Source organism: Trachurus trachurus (genome assembly GCF_905171665.1).
Source record: "Trachurus trachurus genome assembly, chromosome: 14".
Classification (NCBI taxonomy): Eukaryota; Metazoa; Chordata; class Actinopteri; order Carangiformes; family Carangidae; genus Trachurus; species Trachurus trachurus.
In genome coordinates this window covers 8,165,639-8,185,365 of record NC_139903.1, presented here as the reverse complement: position 1 = coordinate 8,185,365, position 19,727 = coordinate 8,165,639, and the positions used below count along the sequence as shown (strand labels likewise).

The 19,727-nt window shown below is 41.4% G+C and overlaps 1 protein-coding gene across 1 annotated transcript in view; it reads right to left on the bottom strand.

The window, feature by feature from the left end:
• cltca (clathrin, heavy chain a (Hc)) overlaps positions 1-19,727 on the bottom strand; it is a 47,450-nt gene that overhangs the window by 5,757 nt on the left and 21,966 nt on the right. Inside the window, exons 7-28 of the mRNA XM_083986046.1 lie at positions 18,453-18,650; positions 17,537-17,737; positions 16,809-16,961; positions 16,579-16,701; positions 15,127-15,264; positions 14,855-15,019; positions 13,890-14,070; positions 13,236-13,399; positions 10,532-10,657; positions 9,907-10,049; positions 8,848-9,082; positions 8,605-8,727; positions 7,639-7,784; positions 7,356-7,539; positions 7,048-7,240; positions 5,603-5,760; positions 5,227-5,499; positions 3,577-3,894; positions 2,449-2,580; positions 2,219-2,329; positions 1,941-2,111; positions 1,061-1,282 (exon numbers count right to left, since the gene is read on the bottom strand). Coding sequence (XP_083842172.1) covers positions 1,061-1,282; positions 1,941-2,111; positions 2,219-2,329; positions 2,449-2,580; positions 3,577-3,894; positions 5,227-5,499; positions 5,603-5,760; positions 7,048-7,240; positions 7,356-7,539; positions 7,639-7,784; positions 8,605-8,727; positions 8,848-9,082; positions 9,907-10,049; positions 10,532-10,657; positions 13,236-13,399; positions 13,890-14,070; positions 14,855-15,019; positions 15,127-15,264; positions 16,579-16,701; positions 16,809-16,961; positions 17,537-17,737; positions 18,453-18,650 — 3,858 coding nt within the window. The remainder of the gene's footprint in view (positions 1-1,060; positions 1,283-1,940; positions 2,112-2,218; positions 2,330-2,448; positions 2,581-3,576; positions 3,895-5,226; positions 5,500-5,602; positions 5,761-7,047; positions 7,241-7,355; positions 7,540-7,638; positions 7,785-8,604; positions 8,728-8,847; positions 9,083-9,906; positions 10,050-10,531; positions 10,658-13,235; positions 13,400-13,889; positions 14,071-14,854; positions 15,020-15,126; positions 15,265-16,578; positions 16,702-16,808; positions 16,962-17,536; positions 17,738-18,452; positions 18,651-19,727) is intronic.

Sequence of the window (19,727 nt, the reverse complement as noted above, 5' to 3'; positions counted from 1 at the left end):
AGCTTTTAACTTTCACCTGTTCCTTAACTGCATCAACCTGGAAGAGAAGAGGTGCAGCATAGAAGAAGACAATTAAAAAAAATATTTCCTAGTAGTAAAGGAGGCAAGCTAAGGTGGTTAAAGGGATACGCCAACATTTTTTTTTCTTCATGTCTTGCCTCACTCCCGGGTCCATGACAAGCAGATAGACACCATCCTTTCGACTGTGTGTGCAGTAACAAGGGAGATAGAGCCGTATCGCCCGTAATTAGCTTAGCTCAAACACTGGAAGTGCATAGGTAGTGTTATCCTGCCTCCACCTAAAGTCATCAGAGAAACTCTTCAGCAACTCTTAAACGGAAACCGGCGGGCTGATCTTCGTCTCAGAGCTGACAAAACTCTCCGGTAAGGCATCTTGAGCGGTCAAATGCCGCTAACGGGACGAGATCGGTCAAAACGGAGGGTTCATTAGCTCCCTATTTCAAAGTAAAAGCACTTCTGTATGTAAAGGGCAACGGGTGTTTTATTTTGTGAAAGTAACCGGAAGTGCATTGGTCACAACGGCTAGCTTGAGTAGCGCCGAATTCGTCCCAACAAAATTGTAAACAGCTGGTATTTAGACAAATTAACGACACACTGCTGATCTCAACGGCTACTTTCCCACCTAAAAATGTTTGAAATGTTGATAAAGTGATATATTTACAGAGTTTAGAGCTAAAATGAAATCAGCTTCTGACTGCTGATTTCGGCCTATACACTTCCAGTGTTTGAGCTAATTACGGGCGATACAGGCTCCATCTCCCTTGTTACTGCACGCACAGTCGAAAGGATGGTGTCTATCTGCTTGTCATGGACTCGGGAGTGAGGCAAGACACGAAAAAAAATGTTGCCGTATGATATCCCTTTAACAGAAAGGATGCACACACACAATTTTGATTGTTACTAAAGTCGAAGGAAAACAATGGTACATTTTGAGATCCTTGTGATTCCTGTGATCTCAGTGGTACGTCGCTATACGGCTGCATTTACATCAAACTCATCGTCATCATTCACTGGACTAGTAGTCTCCAGCCGGACCCACCTTGCTGAGGTACTCCCTCATGACCTGAATGAAGTATGGCATAGAAAAGTCCATGATGTTGTGCCTCCAGGCCGTCTCCAGCACCACGTCGGGCCGCAGCAGGTCGTAGCAGGTGAACAGGCAGGCGGCAAAACACTCCTTCTTGTCCTCCTGTAAGAACCAGGCCAGCAGCTCCTCGGCCAGCTCCGTGTCCTTGGACTCCGACGCGTACTGCATGGCGTCCTGCAGAGAGGGGAGAGGAGACACAGAGCGGATGTTATTATGCCATACACTGATACACCCAATGCAGGCTTTAAAATAAGTGTTTTTTTTTTTTTTTTAGAAAGTTGTGCACCCTCGTGCTTGCGGTCCAATACCGGTAACCGGTTTTCTAACTAGGCATTTCTTTGGGGGAAAAAAATCCTTAGTGGGGTCTGAAAAGGTCAAATAATAATAAATAATCATCATAATAATAATAACTTTATTTATACAGCACCTTTCAAAAACGAGTTACAAGGTGCTGTACAACTGAAATAAAAACATATCAGACAGAATTGCCTGACAATATAATAATAAAACCACCAAGATAAGTAAAAATTAAAATATAATAAAATAAAATTTGGACTTAAAAATTTAAAAATCACCCATCCTCAAAAAAAGCAGTGCAATAATAATAAAACCAAATTAAGAGAGAAAAATCGATAAAAGTGAGTCTGGATAGATAGATAGTTTTTCAGGGCAACTCATTTGACTTTTTTTTTTAATATTCCATGTATTTGCCATGATTGTAAAAATGAGTCGACTCATTTTCCAGGTTTTCCAGGAGGCGTGGGAACCCTGCATCTGAATTATTTACAAGGAAAATGCGTCATTAATCATGATTGGGAAATGGAAACAACACCTTATAGAGCTTGTCCTTCTTGCAGAGCTCCACACTCTGTTTCCAGCGGTTGTTGCCCTTGAAGAGGTAGGCAGCGATTCTCCTGAACTCAATCAGCTCGTGTTTCTCCAGGCGCTGGGCCAGCGAGATGTTGTCAAAGTTGTCGTAGGCGTCTATTGATGTCCTCAGTGCCTACCACGAGTGACAGAAACATTATATAAAACAATAATAATGGCATTTCTAAGATAAAAAAATATATATATTTGATAGAAAACTGTGGCACTGTTAAAAGCTCTCACCTGATAGTCCTCCTCTGTGATGAAGAGGTTGTTAAGTGCTTCATTGACTGATTTGTTGTTGTGGTTCTGTACTGACCGCAGGTAAGGTTTGACCAGAGGCAGCTGTTTAACCTGAAAACACACATTTACAATCAAATTCAGCAACACAATCATGTTGATTTTTTGATAAATAGAGAAACATTTCTATCGTACTTCTTATTTATCGTTGAACCAGATTAAAATGGATGTACCTTGCTGAAGAAGTTGACGGCGCGGGAGTGGTCCAGTCTGGGGGAAAGCACTATGAGCAAATCATTCAGTAACAAGGGCTTAAACTCCAGATAGAACTGGGTGGCTTTGTAGTACAGCTCCACGTTGGCCACCTGCGCAGGAAGCAGAGGGCGAGAAAGACATTCAAGAGACAGACATTAGATGGGAACGGTAACACAATGACACAGTAAAGCACAATAAAAGTAAAATACATATCATTTGAACGTATAAGGACCAGGTTTTGTTTATGTATTATACCTTTTTTCTGTTTCCAAATCCATCATGCACCATTACTATTTCATTTAAACATATAAATGATACATTTAAAAAAAAAAAAAAAAACTTTACTGCAAAGCTTCTTTCCTTCATAAACATAATCGGTCATTTCATTCTCTTTGCAATTTTGTACTTTGCATTTTTTTTCCTTTCCAGGTATATACAGTATTCACAAAGTAAATAACACACCCTAAAGAAAACAGACAAACATATATAAGAGGCAAACTGAGGTATTTCCCAAATGAGGATCTCAAAGAAAGGAAATTAACAAAAAAATATATAAAAAACAAAACAAAAAACATATGGTAAATGGTCTGTATTTATATAGCGCTTTTCCATCTGAACGATACCCAAAGCGCTTTACAGTACATCACATTCACCCATTCACACACCCATTCACACACACTGATGGCGGAAGCTGCCATGCAAGGCGCGAACCACGACCCATCAGGAGCAAGGTGGGTAAGGTGTCTTGCCCAAGGACACTACAGCAGCAGCCGGGACAGAGCGGGATTCAAACCGCCAACCCTCTGATCATTGGACGACCCGCTCTACCACCTGAGCCACTGCCGCCCCATATAACAAATGATACATGATATAATATAAGTAAGTATATGGTTGTATGCAAGATCAATCAATACTAGGTTGTTGAATGGTACAGTGATATTGCTCTATTGGAGCGAGGGGTTGGGCATTGTGTTTATGTTTGTATTATTTCCATTTACTTACGCACTCTATCTCTATGTATACATATCAATAAAAAGACTTGGAGGGAAAAAAAAGAAGTAAAATACATCAAAATATAATCATATGGACATCAAATGAGAGTGTACCTTGGTGATGATGTCTTTGAACTGTCCCTCTTTCCATGCGTCTGTTGGATGGTTCATCATCGTGATGATGGCGTTGTCGAACTCCTCGTACTTGTCGTAGAGGAAGACCAGCTCGGCCCACAGGTGAGCCTGCTCCGCCGCCCTCAGGACCTTGGGGATGTTGACTCTGGACCAGAACAGCTCCAGATGCTCCCTCATCTTCTGCGGCTTGAACTTGGAGTAGAGGATGGCGAGCTCGGTGAACATCCCCATGTGAGCGCGCTCCAGGCCCAGCGCGGCCTCCAGCATGGTGATCAGCTCCTCGAAGTAGCCGCGGTCCTGAGAGACGAGAAGAGGGATGTGTCATGTGCGTTCATGTGTATTATAATAATAATAATAATAATAATAATATATACAGCTCTGGAAAAAATAAAGAGACCACTCCAAAATGTTCTTAATAAATCAGCCTTATCTCTACATGTATGGCAGCCATCGATTCCAGTGTCTATTGAACTCCAACACAAGCACACCTCACTCTACTTATACTATATATTTAATGAGGAAGAAAGATTATAAATAAATTTTAAAAAAAACACTGCTGCGAATAAAAATTGGGATTATTCCACCAATTTTGATTTCTAAACACTTCCTAAGTTTAAAAAGTAGTGTTGTGTTGCTTTAAAATGAATATGAACTTGTTTTCTTTGCATTATACAAGGCCTGAAAACACCAGAATTCTTTTGTTATTTTGACCTGTTGCCCTTTTCTGCAAATAAATGCTCTAAATGACAATATTTTTATTTCCAATTTGGGAGAAATTTTGTCAGTAGGTTATAGAATGAAACAAAAGTGTTCATTTTACCCAAACACATACGTAGCTATGAATAGTAAAACCAGAGGAACTGATCATTTTGAAGTGGTCTCTTAATTTTTTCCAGAGCTGTATATATAAAAATACTCCCTTTTTTGTTTTTTAACTAGACTTCTCTGCTTTCAATTTATCTTTGTCACTTTACTTTTTGGTATTTCGGATTTGCTTGTATGTTTCGGCTATATTGCAAATGAGGTTGCTCCTCAATACTGTATATTTCCGAGTTCAAATAAAGGTTATAATAATAACAACAATAATAAAACTAACTTTATTTATATAGCACCTTTAAAAACACAAGTTTACAAAGTGCTTCAGAAAACAACATATAAGAGACAAGTCACAAATGCCATAAAAAGAGAGAGATGGACAAAACAGCAACACAGGCCATAACGGGAACCCAACAACAAATTGAGACCAGGAGGACGTAAATTAAAAATGCAGGATGCAGTTAATTAGATAAAATAAAAAAGGGGGGTAAGAGATTAAGATGGGATACAATAAGATAAGAAAAGATGGGATAAAAGAGTTAAAACAGAAGATGATGTAAAGTAAAGAGCATCTGAGTAAAATTGTGAGATAAAATAGATGATAGAAAGAAGACAGTGTTAAGAAAATCAAATGCTGCAGTTTCCAAGTGAGAAATGATTGCAATGTAGTTAATGCACTTAGATGATACAAACATACTGTAAGTTGCACGTTGTGAAGTAGCGCTGGTTTCCCACTATCCCCCATTTTAAGAATGACATCACATAAAAGCAAGTTTTAATAAGCGATTTAAATGCCTTCAACCCCCATCTTACCTGGTAGTAGTTGATCAGCTCTTCCAGCTCGTCGGCGTGCACCACGATGTGGAGGCCGCACATCTGGGCCAGTCTGAACTCCTTTCCGTCCACGCAGGCGAAGCACACCTCCTTCCAGGTGCGGGTGCTGTTGGCCTTACGGGCGCCGTCCACTGCGGCCTGGTACTCGCCGAGGTGCACGAGGGTCGAAGCCAGGCGACCGAAGTTGGAGACGTTGTTGTATAGCAGCTTAGCGGCCTCGTACATTTTCTCGTCGTAACAGCGGTCACCGACCTACAGGACGGATTCAATCATCAAGAGATATTGTTTTATTTTTTGTTGTAACCTGACTGACGTTGGATCGACAGACGATTGGGTGAGAGCGAGCGAGGCTGACCTGCTGGATGTGAGCGTTGTTCGGTCCGTTAATGAACTCTTCCAGTTCTGCCAGGCGATTGGTTTTGGCCAAAGCAAAGATGAGCTCTGTTTCTACGTAAGACTCACGAGCCTTCTTACGAGCCATCTGCAGGAATTTGACCAGGTCCTCCCAGTTACCTGAAACAACAGACATGGACATTAACATTAAACTGTTGATGTATTCGCACAGATCTGCATCTATAGATAGATAGATAGATAGATAGATAGATAGATAGATAGATAGATAGATAGATAGATAGATAGATAGATAGATAGATAGATAGATAGATAGATAGATAGATAGATAGATAGATAGATAGATATAACTTTATTCATCCCGAAGGAAATTCTTCTACCAGGATGCTCCAAAGGGAAATATATGATAAACTATATCCTACATTGTCTAAAAAAAATCAAATATACACTACAAGTGCAAAGGGAGCAACCTAGAAATAGGTAAAATATTTTGCTACATAATTTGAGCGCAATACATAATTTAATATAATACGAGTGCAAAAGGGCTGAAGCATAATTTAAAAATGATGTATGTTGTTGTGTTTGGACATGTTATTGTTTATGTTCACCTCCTACCGAAGGGTTAGGAGTCTGATTACTGTACTGCTTAGAGTATATTATGTGCACCAGCTGCACTTGTCAGTAAATACCTCCGGATGACAAAACTCAAAAACAGCAATGATCCCTGATGGGACTGATTGATTGCAATTGAGGTGGCAAACAACTGACAGCTCTGCTTTATTTAAAACTGATTGATTTGTATACTTTCCCACCAGGCTCTGCACAATTTTGGAAATCCCGCTAAAGAAGCTCTGAAGCTAGGATTTAAAAAACTGAATAGCATCAGTAATGCTATAAAATAAAATCTCAACCAATGTTTTCCCAAATGTTCATGAGTTCTCTTGAGCTTGAGCTCAACAATCTCCTTTTTCCACCAAAATTAGCAGGCCTTAACTGTCTTTTTTTTCTCTTTTCTTTTTTTTAATGCCGGGAAAAAACACTTAACAATAAAAGCCGATTGACCCCTTTTCCACTGCCAGTTGAGTTTCTTTCTGAGAGTCTTTCTGTTTGGACTGAGGACACACAACTGCACAGAGCAGAGCACACACACAGAGGGGAGCTGATTGATGTTGTTTAAAAAACTAATTTTGGGGTCGAGAAGGTGACAGGTGTATTTCATGTTTTTTTTTTAATTAAATTGTATTTCTATTCTTTTCTATTCTATTTATTACTGTACTGTATGTATGTATGTGTTTTTAAGCCGTGGGTCCAAAGACAATTTCATTATCTAGTATAATGACAATAAAGACAACCAACTCAATGTACAGTGTCAGTGCTGTGCCATACGTTACAGCAGTGTTAAAAATGTTGTTATAAGTGTAAAGAAAAAAGGTACTAAATTGTCCGTACCACTCTTATCTGCAGCCTGTACGACCTCCATGTATGCAGAGGGGTCGTCAGCTTTGATGTAGGAATCAATGGCCTCTTTAACCAGTTCCTTCTGTAGCTGAGCTTTAGCCAGCTGGCTCCACACAGCTGGTTCATTGCAGCGCTCTGCAAACTCGTAGGCACGGTCAAGGTTGCCAATGTGCTCGATCAGCACCTATAGGGGAAATGGAAAATATAAAATATGGATGATCAACACTTCTTCAGTCGATAATGTTTTTGGTCAAGCCTTTTTTTTCTTTTTCTTTTTTTTTTTAGAGGTAATCACTGACCTGCACAGCAGAGGTGTTGACGTCAAACTTCTTAAAGATGGCAAAGGCCTCTTCGAAGAGCTCGTTGCTGATGGCGATGTTAGCGATATCGGGGGCGTCGTAGTTGTCTAGCCTGCTGATGTATTCCATCACACGTGTACGGTCGGCTTTGATCGCCGTCAGGATCAGCAGATTCTGCAAATTTCTGTGGGAAGGAGAAGAAAATGAGCATTAAGCACACTTTAATTTTGAAATAACTCGTGAGGGGGGGGGGAGGACAGTGAAAAATGCTGCTGCCAAACACCTGTGTTCGCTGAAGACAGAGTTGTCCAGCACGATCTTCTCCAGCAACTCGATGAGCTCGTTGGGCAGATCCGCTGTCATGAAGGCCTTGACTGTGACCGACACCTCCTCTGGGTCCTGGGTTTCCGACAGCGCCGTCTGAACCACCTGAGAGCAAGATACAAGGGAGCGGAGGATTAGAAAAGCACTGGGCATCGCTGCTGAATGAGATAATACTAGTCCTGTGTGTGTGTATGTCTTTGGTTTCGTTGTGTTTCTCAATCCATTTTAGCACAACTCCAACAAGAAAAACCCTGCTCTGGTTCTTGCATTGCTGCACCTCCATCTCAACTATCCATCCCTGACAGTTCATCTCGCCCAATTTTTTTAAATTGCACTATACATCCTGTTTTTTTTGTTGTGCATTACTGTCTATTTGTTGTTTTTGATTTTAGTAGTATCATATTAAAGCAGAAGTAAGCGATCCGGTGGTTTTGGCTAACTTCTTGTCAGCCGATGGAGTTAGCAGCCCCCACCCTCGTCCCTACGTCACCACATTCACGCGCATCCCTTGGCTGCACACACAGAGAGGACTGCCCCTTTATGCCGTTCTCTCTCCTCATTGGATAAAGGTTGTAGGATACAAGGAAAGTTTTCTCCTCGGCTTACAGCAGAGCAGAGTGACTGACAGACCCATGTTTCAGACCAAACACTCTATATAAGTGATTGCTGTCGGAAGATATAACTATTTAAGACTTATATTAACACAAATATTCCGCTTACTTCTGCTTTAATTGTCTCTCAATTAGTGTCATTGTCTCCTGTGTCCCTGTTTTTATGTATTATGATCCTTGTGTCCCTGTTGTATTTGTATTTTAACATCTTGCCGGAGGACTGCAGTTGAAAACTAGCCTCTGGGCAACACTGGCACTTTTCCAGAAATGTTAATTAATGTGCACTGTCCTCTCCAAATAAAAAAAAGTAATACCTGGTCAATGAGTGGTCGTCTGAAGGGGTTGCTCTCCAGCAGCACGCTTGCCCACAGCTCTGGGTCTTTGCGACGCACCAGGTAGCGAGACAGGCTTTTGAAGAGGGAGTTCTCGTTGCAGACCTGCAGGAAAAAGAGGGAAAAATGACAATAGCAAATATTTAAATCTGGAAAGTGGGTTGAAAGCAAGTGATTTGGAAAAAACAAAACAGCTGCAGGTTGGATACAAAAATTCCTCCTCACATTGATCAGCTCCTGGTCGCACTGCCCTCTCTCGTAGGCAACACAGGCCAGGTGGGGGTCTCTCTTCTCGCAGTACTTTCCCACCACGCGGCTGTCGTAGTACGGGTTCTCCCGCAGGAAGCGCTCGGGGTTGTTGTTGCTGTCGATGTAGATCTTGGCCAGGGCGTTGTGGGTGGCGGGCTCCTCGCAGCCTTCATGTATACGTGACTCCAGCCAAGGCAGCAGCAGCTTCAGTCTGAAACACACAGAGAGTTTTGTTTTGTTTTCACTTTAGGGTCAGTTTCAGATTTGACACCTTATATTAAATTCAGATTACTCTAAAAAAAAAAAAAAAAAGTAAAGAAATTAAAGTATTTTTGGGGCTTTTTGCCTTTAACTGATAGGATAGTTGAGAGAGATTGGAAATGGGGAGTCAGAGAGAGGGGGAATGACATGCAGCAAAGGGCCACCAGATTCAGCTTTAGCCCTCCAAAATCATGAAAAAAATCATGCCTTGTTTGACTAAAAGTAATTACGTTTTCAGTATAAAAATCCAACTTAAACAACATTTAAAAAGCTGCACATCCTGGCAGCTGAGAGTATTACTGTCCCTCCTCTGTTAAATATAAAAGGAGGCTGAAAATCACAGGACATGTCTGTTCTGTCCTGAAATGTGTGTTTCTCTTCTATAATACACATCCTACATGTCGGAGGTGACGTCTTTCCACATACGGGGCTTCCTTCACCTTTCAAACGGGGCCGATGCTCCGTGGGAAACAGTAGGAGAGACACAGCATGAGGGAGCAGGTCTGTGGAGCTGTGCACCGTCGACATGCACGGGGGGGGGGGGAAAGCACGGCGCATCGAATGCATGCTGCTACGGTGTCGTGTTGGGTTGTGAGTGCATAAAAGTTTTCATCGGCGCTGATAAGCTGTTGCCAAACTCACTTTTTACCCATCATTGGTGGTGGGAGTTAATTTTACACCCTGACAGCGCCCCAGATAAATAATTTCTTAATAATAATTTCATTTAAAAAGCATTATCGTCACATTATCATTGACCAGACCATGCTCTCTCACCTGTTCCTCTTTTCCACCTCAGCGACCAGCTCGTCGGTGGAGAACTGTCCCCTAACAACCAAGATCAGACTCTTGATGACGTCCTCTGAGCAGTCCACGTCTAGGAGACCGCCAACCACAACAGGCAGACGGCTCGGATTCACCTGAAGCACAAAAACGGTCATTTTAGCTTAGTGTTTGTCAGTACGGTGCAAATATAGTACAATACACTGCAAAAACTCAACATCTTTCCAAGAATATTTGTCGTATTTCTTGTCAAAATGTCTCATTTCTAGTCAAAACTAACCTCTTTCCACTTAAAATAAGATTCATTACCTAAAAATTAACTTGTTTTTAGATAATTTCACTTGTTTCAAACAAATTTCCAATTGAAATAAGTAGAAAAATCTTCCAGTGAAAGCAAGTTTTTAGTGCTTGTAATAAGAAACTTGCTCCACTAATCAGATTTTTCTACTTATTTCAAGTGAAAACATGCTTCTTGTCTAAAAACAAGCTTCTTTTTATGTGATGAGTCTTATTCTAAGTAGAATTAAATTGGTTTTGACTAGAAATAAGACAAATATTCTTGGTAGGATTTTGAGTTTTTGCAGTGTAGTAGTTTTAACGTCTGTGCATTGAGCCTTACCTTCTGAACATAGATCTCAATGTACTTCTGCAGGTTGTTGCGGTACAGGTAGAGGACCAGGTCGTGGACAAAGTCGAATCGGTCGCAGACGATGATGAGCGGCAGCTGGTCGGTGAGTTTGGCTTCCTGTTCATCATCATCACAGAGTGGAGGGAAAGAAAAGCAGTGAGCAAACGGCTCTTAACCAACATCCACGCCTCAAAAACACAACAAGCCACAAAACATCAACCAACTCCAGAGGTGCGTATGCCCTTTAACCACTGGAGTTAGAACCGTTTTGGTGATTAAATATTATTCAGCACTTGTTTGGGGTGTGATGATGGTGGTGGTGCACAAGACCTTTGTCAGATTCACTGAAGATGAAATTTAAAAACAACATTTTCCAGCTACTGTACCAGCAACCTTCAAAAACTAACACGATACAATATCAAGGGGAAGAAGACGAGATAAAAGTTCTGCCACTAAGACAAATGGACGGCTCATGTTTTGACAGGCCAGACGATGGTTAGATGCAGAATTAGTGATTCACAGAACAAGATCTCTACAGTAAATCTCTCTGTCTTACTCGTTACCAGGCAGGCAGAGAGCTGGTCCTCTGTCCCACAATGCACTGCTGTGCTTCTGCTATCTACACTCATACAGGATTAACAAACTGGGATTGTGCACCTTTATTTTCCAATATCACAGAAGAACATGCTGCATGGACTCGAGGCCCCATATTACAGGATTACCGTATTTTCCGGACTACATGTTGCACCGGAGTATTAGTCGATGTGAGGGTCTAAGGGCAGAGGATGTTGTTATGATGCCATGTAAAGCCCTTTGAGACAAACTGTTTGTAAAAAATGGGCTATACAAATAAAATTGCCTTGCCTTGCATCTGTCAAAAAATATGTCATGAAGAGGAAAAAAACATATATAAGTCGCACCGGTTTATAAATCGCATTTATTTTTCTAACATTTAATTAAAAGCCGGGTCTCATATAATGGCCGCGGCTTTGTTCACACGAAAGGCCGGCACCAAATAGCCTACTACAGGCCGGGTCAAAAAAAAAGAAAAAACAAAAACAACTCTGTCGCCGCAGAACACGCTGTGAAAATACTCATAACTGACTGGGAGTGAAGCGCTACGGAGACAGAGACCAGTGGTGGACAGTAACGGACCAAATTTACTTGAGTAATGTACTTAAGAACATATCCAGAGGATTTGTACTTTACTTCTTTGGTACTTATTACTCTTACTTGAATACATTTCCAAGACAAATATTTTTACTTTTACTTGAGTTAATTTCTAGGAAGGCTGAAAAGTACTTGTTACTTTCAGGTCTGTTCTTTTTTCTAAAATACTATTGGACACAAGCTGTGTTTGTCAAAGAAGGAAACCCTAACCCCTAAAAGCAGCACATCAGTGCAGGTGGATTCAAAGAGTTAATTCTCAGAAACAAGAGTTAAAAGGTCCTTAAATTCATTTAGAAAAAAATATAGTAATTCATTGATGTGAAAAATAAGAAATTTACTTTTACTTTTACTTAAAGTACATCTAAAAGCATGTACTTTTGGATACTTAAGTACCTTTAAAAGCAAGTACTTCTTTACTCTTACTCGAGTAACATGTCGACTGAGCTACTTTTACTTGTAACGGAGTAAATTTTGACCAGTAGTATTTGTACTCTTACTCAAGTACCGGGGTCGAGTACTCTGTCCATCTCTGACAGAGACCCAGGTCCGACAGCGCAGCGAGAAGAACAGCACGTGAGGAAGATGAAGATGAGCTACTGAATGAGGAAGGATTTAAAAATAAAAGCCTCCCTTCCCTCGTGTGGTCATAGCTTAGGCTATATTTTTGATATATAAGTCGCTTCTGAATATACAGTAGGTCGCATGGCCAGCCAAACTACTAAAAAAAAAACGCGACTTATAGTCCGGAAAATACGGTACACACCAAACAAACTGACACGTTGAATAGTTCTCAGATATGAAGTTACAGAGCCTGAACTTGTCACCACCATTAAAGTGCAGTTAACTTAACACACAGAAAACATCCAATGAATCACTTGGTCACTAAGTTGCTCCGGTGCACCCCTTGCTGTGGGTGTATGGATTTGTGGTGTATGAGCATACATGTGTGTATACACCTCCATACAAATCCCAGTTTCAATCCTGCAACTAGTTCAGGGTCAGGGATGAAAAAAAAGAAAAGAAGGAGAAGATGTCCTGCACTGTGAGGAGGGATAGATTTACCTTATACATGTCCTGCCATCCCAAAGACAAAGGGGAAAAGCACAAAAGATAATTGACTGCTGTCAGGAATGTTGTTGTGTTTTTTTTAACATATACAATACAGCCAGATTGATGGGGATCTGCTGGTGAGAGCAATGATCTCTATTCTACGGGTAAAGGGTGGAAATGTGGATGTGAAACTTTTCTTTTAAGGGCATGTTAAAGATTGACTCTGGGTTTTTTCTAGGAATATGTGATATGATTGAAGACAAACTGGAAATAGGGAACATTTTCCTTATATAAATGTATAGTTTAAGATAAGACTATGGCAACATATAACAACAAATATAGTGACGATCAGGAACAGATAGGGACAGACTGAAATACAAGAGAAAGAAGAGGTAACAGAAAGGACCGGGTCCGGCAAAGACAGAGTTGTTAAATGTCAGGGTTTGATCGCTGCAGACGTCCCTGAGGCTTTTACCTTGAGGAAGTTCTTGACACGCTCAGGGTCGTAGCAGTTGCTCTCTCTGCAGATCCTCTCCACCTCTTTGATCTGGCCCGTCTTGCAGGCGGCCTGGATGTATTTGAAGTGAACCTCAGGGTCCTGACTGAAGTTCACAATGGAGCCCAAGAAGTAGAACAGACCTGAGAAAAACAGAGACCGACGGTTATATATATATATACATATAAAGCCTCAAATGCTCCAAGAAATCTAATGGCAGCATTATGGATTCAGTAAAACATCCTGAGAAAAATCTAAATTGACTTCATGGCATAGCTCTACGACCACTGCTTTGGCTTAATGAACCTTTATGCTCAGTAATAGTAGAGGAGCTGCACTAATTCACCTCCAGGACATTCTGTACAATCTATCGATTGTCCTGCCTCTGCTTTGACCTACTTGTCTAACAGATTAGTTGGGAGGAAATCTATCCAAGTACAAGGGGACTGGAGAATAGCCGCATAACTGAAATTGAGAGACAAGTGGGCTATGAGGCGAATACGGGAATATTTTTGATGGACTGTCCCATTTTACAAAACATTTGAACTTCAAATGTTTGCATTAGCTGCTACGACCCTTTGATTTAAGTATCAAACGCATCTAAATGCCTTTAGGAAGTCTTCGTCTTCTCACCTTCAAAGCTCTTGAAAGACTCAAAGAGCTCGGTGAGGGCCTGTGTGGTGAGCTGCTCGTGGTACTTGGACGCCACCTGCACACAGATCTGCAGGTTCTGGCGGATGTTGGCCGACAACATGGCCCTGAGGCACTCCAGGGAGTCTTCCACCGACAGCGAGCCAAAGAAGTTCACCAGCCACTGAAAAGGGGCACAAGGAAATGTTCATTTAAGTCACAGCTGTAAACTTGAGCACATGTTAGTTTAAAGGGATAGTTCACCCAAAATTGAAATTGCACTCATTATCTACTCACTCTCATGTCGACTAAGGGCTGGGAGAAGTTTCATGTCGACTAAGGGCTGGGAGAAGTTTCAGAGTTATCCGTGGCTTCTCTGAGTTACAGGGGGACTCGGCGTAGCAGTGCATGTCCATATAACGGTTGCAAATGGATACCAATTGTCTTCGTAACAAAAAGACACACCAAAAAACATCCAAATACCTCCATGCTGCTCGTATGTAATGTCCGTCTTGTATTGAAGCCCCAAAATGCGAAATTGTCCCGAAAAAAATGAAATAAGTCTATTTTTCAAGCTTGTTTGTAGCGGAAGCTCCTCTTCCTGGTCCGTCAAATTTGGATGAACCGGGGTCTGTCCTCTTCCCAGTTCGTCCAAATTTGACGAGATGGACATTACATACGAGCAGCATGGAGGTATTTGGATGTTTTTTGGTGGGTCTTTTTGTTATGAAGACAGTTGGTATCCATTTGCAACCGTCATATGGCAGTGCACTGCTACGCCGAGACCCCCTGTAACTCAGAGAAGCCACGGAGGACTCTGAAACTTCTCCCAGCCCTTAGTCCACATGAGGGTGAATGAGTGAAATGAGTGAAATTTCAATTTTGGGTGAACTATCCCTTTAAGCTGAGTTCACAAAAGGAGAAAAGACCTCTAGTTTTCCTCAGTCAGTTGGTTAGTGAAGTTTTACCTCTGGGTTGAGCAGGTGTGTATGAACCACAGCGCGCTTGATGTCGTACAGGTCGGTGTAGTGCTCCAGGGCCCTCTGCAGCAGTCCAGCCTTCTCACACAGCTGAGCGATGTGGGCACGGTCGTAGTTGGTGAACATCTGGTTGCCCAGGATAGCATCTGCAACCTGCATCCGTGACACAGAGCAACAAAAAAGAAAAAAAAAGTCAGATAAAATAGTTCCAAGCTTTATTAATTTTAGATAACTATTTCCTTTTGGCCCATGTTATCCACCTGTGGAGCGTGCATGAGGTTCATCTCCAGCAGGCGAGTCTGCAGCGGTCCTTCTGAGGGTCTGTTGTTCTTCAGAGCGTCCAGGAGGAAGGAGGTGCACTGCTGGATCAGGTTGTACTCCATGAACACATCCACGATCTGGACAGACACAGAGAAACATTGTTACACAAGAAACCATGGTGCAACCCTGACAAGAGTATTACTTGTCAAAAAACCTTGCTTTGTATTAAATAAAGGTACTACTAATCTACAGACACGACACTCCTGCCTTGGTCTAATAGAGTTCTGCACCACTGACAAGATTAAAGATGTGAGGAGGCCACACACACTTCTCTAAAGCTTTATGTCAATGTAAATAGGAAGTTGGGTGAAAATGACACATTTCCTCTTCCAACGATCGAAGACGGCCTCTGATGCAATATGTTTTATTCTTAAAAAACTCCTGTTACCTGCTAGTACAGCACTTTAGGGATGCTGTGTCAGCAGTTGACTGTGATTTGCAGTGCAGAGAGTCTGCAGCGGCAGGAAGCAGGGCGAGAGCTGCATTTCCTTTATACTACGAGATATAGAGCTGAGATTCACAGATGTCATGTGACTCAGTAAAATACTTTGTCCAACTTTAAGGAAAGTTTTGAGTCATTTCAAGTTAATTTGTTAAAGGGATAGTTTAACATTTTGGCAAATTGGCCCATTGCCATAATCGCTATAGTCGTAGCAGTAGGTTCGTTACCTTTATTTGTCGGTGCAAGCTATTTTTAGAACGGTGGAGCAGAGCCGCGAGCTGCTCAGAGCTACGCTACGGAGGCTAAAGGAGTTTCTTGGTTTCCCTCATCAAACTCATCAAATACACAATCCAACAACTCCAAAACGCTGTCGTGGACAAGTTGTGACCTGCACATTCACCACGCTATGAGATAATAACAGAACGTTACCAGACACAGTTGTTTTAGAGGTAAATTCATGCAAAACAGCTGATGCGCGTTCCCTTCAGGGACAGTTTTTCAGCAAGCAGACTCTGTATTTACCTCTAAAACAACTCTGTCTGGTAACGTTCTGTTATTATCTCAAAGCGTGGTGAATGTGCAGGTCACAACTTGTCCACCAGAGCGTTTTGGAGTTGTCGGATTGTGTATTTGATGAGTTTGATGAGGGAAATCAAGAAATACCATTAGCCTCCGTAGCATAGCCCTGAGCAGCCTGCTGCTCTGCTCCGCCTTTCTAAAAACAGCTTGCACCGACAATTAAAGGTAACGAACCTACTGCTTTGACTATAGCGATTATGGCAATGGGCCAATTTGCGAAAATGTTGAACTATCCCTTTAACTTCAATATGAGCCATACAAGGTCACAAAGTTTATTCTTGAGAAATGATCAAACTATGACCCAACCCAGCATGTTCTACTACTAAGTACTCTAAGTACTTTATAAAAACATCCATGATCCTCAGCTGACCTGTGTGATGTCAGCCAGCGGCTCCTCGTCCTGGACAAGCATCTGGGCAAACTGCAGGCCTTGTTCTGGGTTGATCCGCATCACATTCCTGAGCAGAAAGATCCAATCTGGAGTGTAGCCCACCTGGAAAAAAAAAAAAAAAACATTGTTTGAATCCATTAATGTTAAGGAGGACAGGATTTAGCAACAGCGAAAGAGCTAGATTACTGTCTCGGCTAAGGCTGACATACCTTCTTGGCATACAGGACAATCTTGGGGAACTGGCCAGTCTCGGCAAAGCACTGGATGACCTTGTTGGGAACATTGGCCCTGAGGTAGACGCTGAGGGCCAAGGTGGGATCCACAGCCTTCACCAGGTCACCGAGTTCCTCTGAGCACTCCAACTAGAAACAAGGACAAGAAACATCAGCATGAAAAAACAAAAAACACCATGTGTGTCATAATATTTTATGTTGAATATTAGGGCTGGGACGATATGCTTCTCTCCCGATTCGATTCTTCTACGATTCTTTGGATGGCGATTCGATTTAAAATTGCAATTCTATGATATTGCCGATTCTCTCGATTTTTAGTCTGCATTTTTAACATTATCTGCGCACAAATACTGTAGGAGCCTATAAATTAACATACTCCATTATAAAGTGAACTTAAACCCATTTCAAAATATGTACTCTCTGTATGTAAAAAAGGCTAACAAATGCACATTGCACAATATTTAAAAAAATTCAAAAAAAAAATCGATTTCCCACCCCTATTGAATATGAAATAAGTGAACAATCAAACGCAATTCACAATTCCTCTGCTTGCAGTTACAGTTCTCTGGGAAAGTTCACAAATTCCTTACATAACGATGATCTCATGCGATCCAAGATAATAGGGAGTCGTCATGTAAACAAATGGGCAGCTCAGGAAAAGCCTCTTCCTGCGAGTGGAGGCCGAGATAAGAGATCTGCAATACCTTGTCTTCCTTCAGCCACTTCTCCAGAAGCTGCTTTCGTCCCTGCTGGAGGACGGGCCTGCAGAGCTCCAGGGACTCGAACTTGTTGAGCTGGCCTTGGTCCAGAAGGATCCCAAAGTACTGCAGCAGCGGGGAGGTCTGGCCCGGCTGAGTGGGGACGCTCTGGAAGCGACGGATGGTATCTGGGGTACGCAGGATACCCTGAGAGGGGAAAGGTCAACCGAAGGTGAGAACAGATCCAAATGACTGTAGAGAGTATAATATACGCCGATACAACAGTCCTGTGGAAGATTTAACCATATGTATCTTATCACATCACATATTATTCAGGCTATGTGCCTAATACTAGGGCTGCAACTAACGATTATTTTAATGATTAATCGATTTTGTTTGGTTAATTAAATGTTTAAAATTGTTGAAAAACGTCGATCAGTGTTTCCCAAACCACAAGATGATGTCCTCAAATGTCTTTTTTTGTCCACAAACCAAAGAGATAGTCAGTTTATTGTCATAAAGGAACAAAGAAACCAGAAATTTTCACATTTAAGAAGCTGAAATCAGAGAATTTTGACTTTTCTTTCTTTAAAAAACTACTCAAACCGATTATTTGATTATCAAAATAGTTGACGATTAATTTAATAATCGATTATTGTTCAATTAATTGATTAATTGTTGCAGCTCCACTAAATACAATACAATACAATACAATACAATAAATCTTTATTATCCACAATGGTGGTAAATTGCTTTTGGTTCACCATGAAGGATACAAATTTCATCGGAAACACAGTTAAAAACACAGTTAAAAAGTTAAGAACACAGTTAAAGACACAATTAAACAAATAAAATAAAATGAATAAATATTGGGAAGAAGAAAAAAAAAGGCACGACTTATTAATAACCCCATCATGAATACCTTTGGTGCATTGGCAGCCACTTTGGCAGCCTCTGAGTAGTTGCCAGCAGCAAACAGGTTGTTGAATTTGCGTGCGAAGAGCTCCTCAGCACCGGCGAGGTTGTTGCGGACAGCTAAGCGAAGAGCCAGATCTGGATTTTGCAGCACGTTGGTGATGTAGGGGATGATGTTTTCCTCTTCCACGCACACAGACAGCACCTGTATTACAGGGGGAAACATAGAAAGCAAATCAGTACGTTAACATTAGAGACCAGATAAGGGCGCCAGAGCATGCTGCTGCCAGGTTTTTATCCTTATTTTTGCATAAATCTAATAAAAAATGCCACTGAAACTTGTACAGATTTTACTTGGGGTTTGTTTTAAAGTCTGTCTATTAGACGGAGTTACAACAATCGCTTCCAAGTCAATCTGTCGGATCAAAGTAAGGCATATCACATCACATCGCCATACCAGCCACGTTATTTTTGTCAACCATCTGCCTTCATGGTCTCTATCATATATATACACACTATGCTCGTCTAATGCTAATGCCCCATTTCCACTTCCCCGTAACATTTATCAAGGCCAGACAGATTATTAGAATTAATGAATGATCTATTTTATTTAAACTCATGTTAGACAGATCTAGACCACACTGCAATTAATCAACACATTTCCTAATTCATGTCCTCCTTGTCTCTGCCAGAAATAAGCAGAGAGAGCAAGCTCAGCTGAATTTCAACTGTGGCCAACAACAGCATTTATTTAACTCCATTAAACTCTGTCTGGCCTCGGGTTGCGGCTGCTGAATGCAAATATATTATTAGCGGGTCAGTGTAACGCATAGCTTTTGTGAGCGATCTGGCAGCAGAGAGAAAAAGGAGAACGAGTGGAATGAAAGAGCAGGACGGAGGAGAGGGGAGGGGTCTGAGGAGAAAGGCCACCAGTGTTGGCCCTTCTACAAACAAGCCCAGCAGGTCAGTTACCCCGGCTTTTAACATGGGTGAATAGACCTCATTCTTCCTGCCGCTAAAGGGTTAGCTATTATGATGTGGGTGGACTAATTAGATGTAGTTGTAATAGAAAATGGACAGAAAAGAAGAGAAGGAGTAAAAATAGGTTCTGTGGTCCACTTAGTATAGCGGATGTATGAATGAAAATAAACAGAAAATTGTGAATGAAAGCAAGAGAAGACATTGTTGAAAAGCTCCAATGATTTAGGTTAATACTTGAATGACAAAACATGGAGCTGTATTAAATGTATCAGGCAAAAACACCTCCTTTACAAAAAAAAAA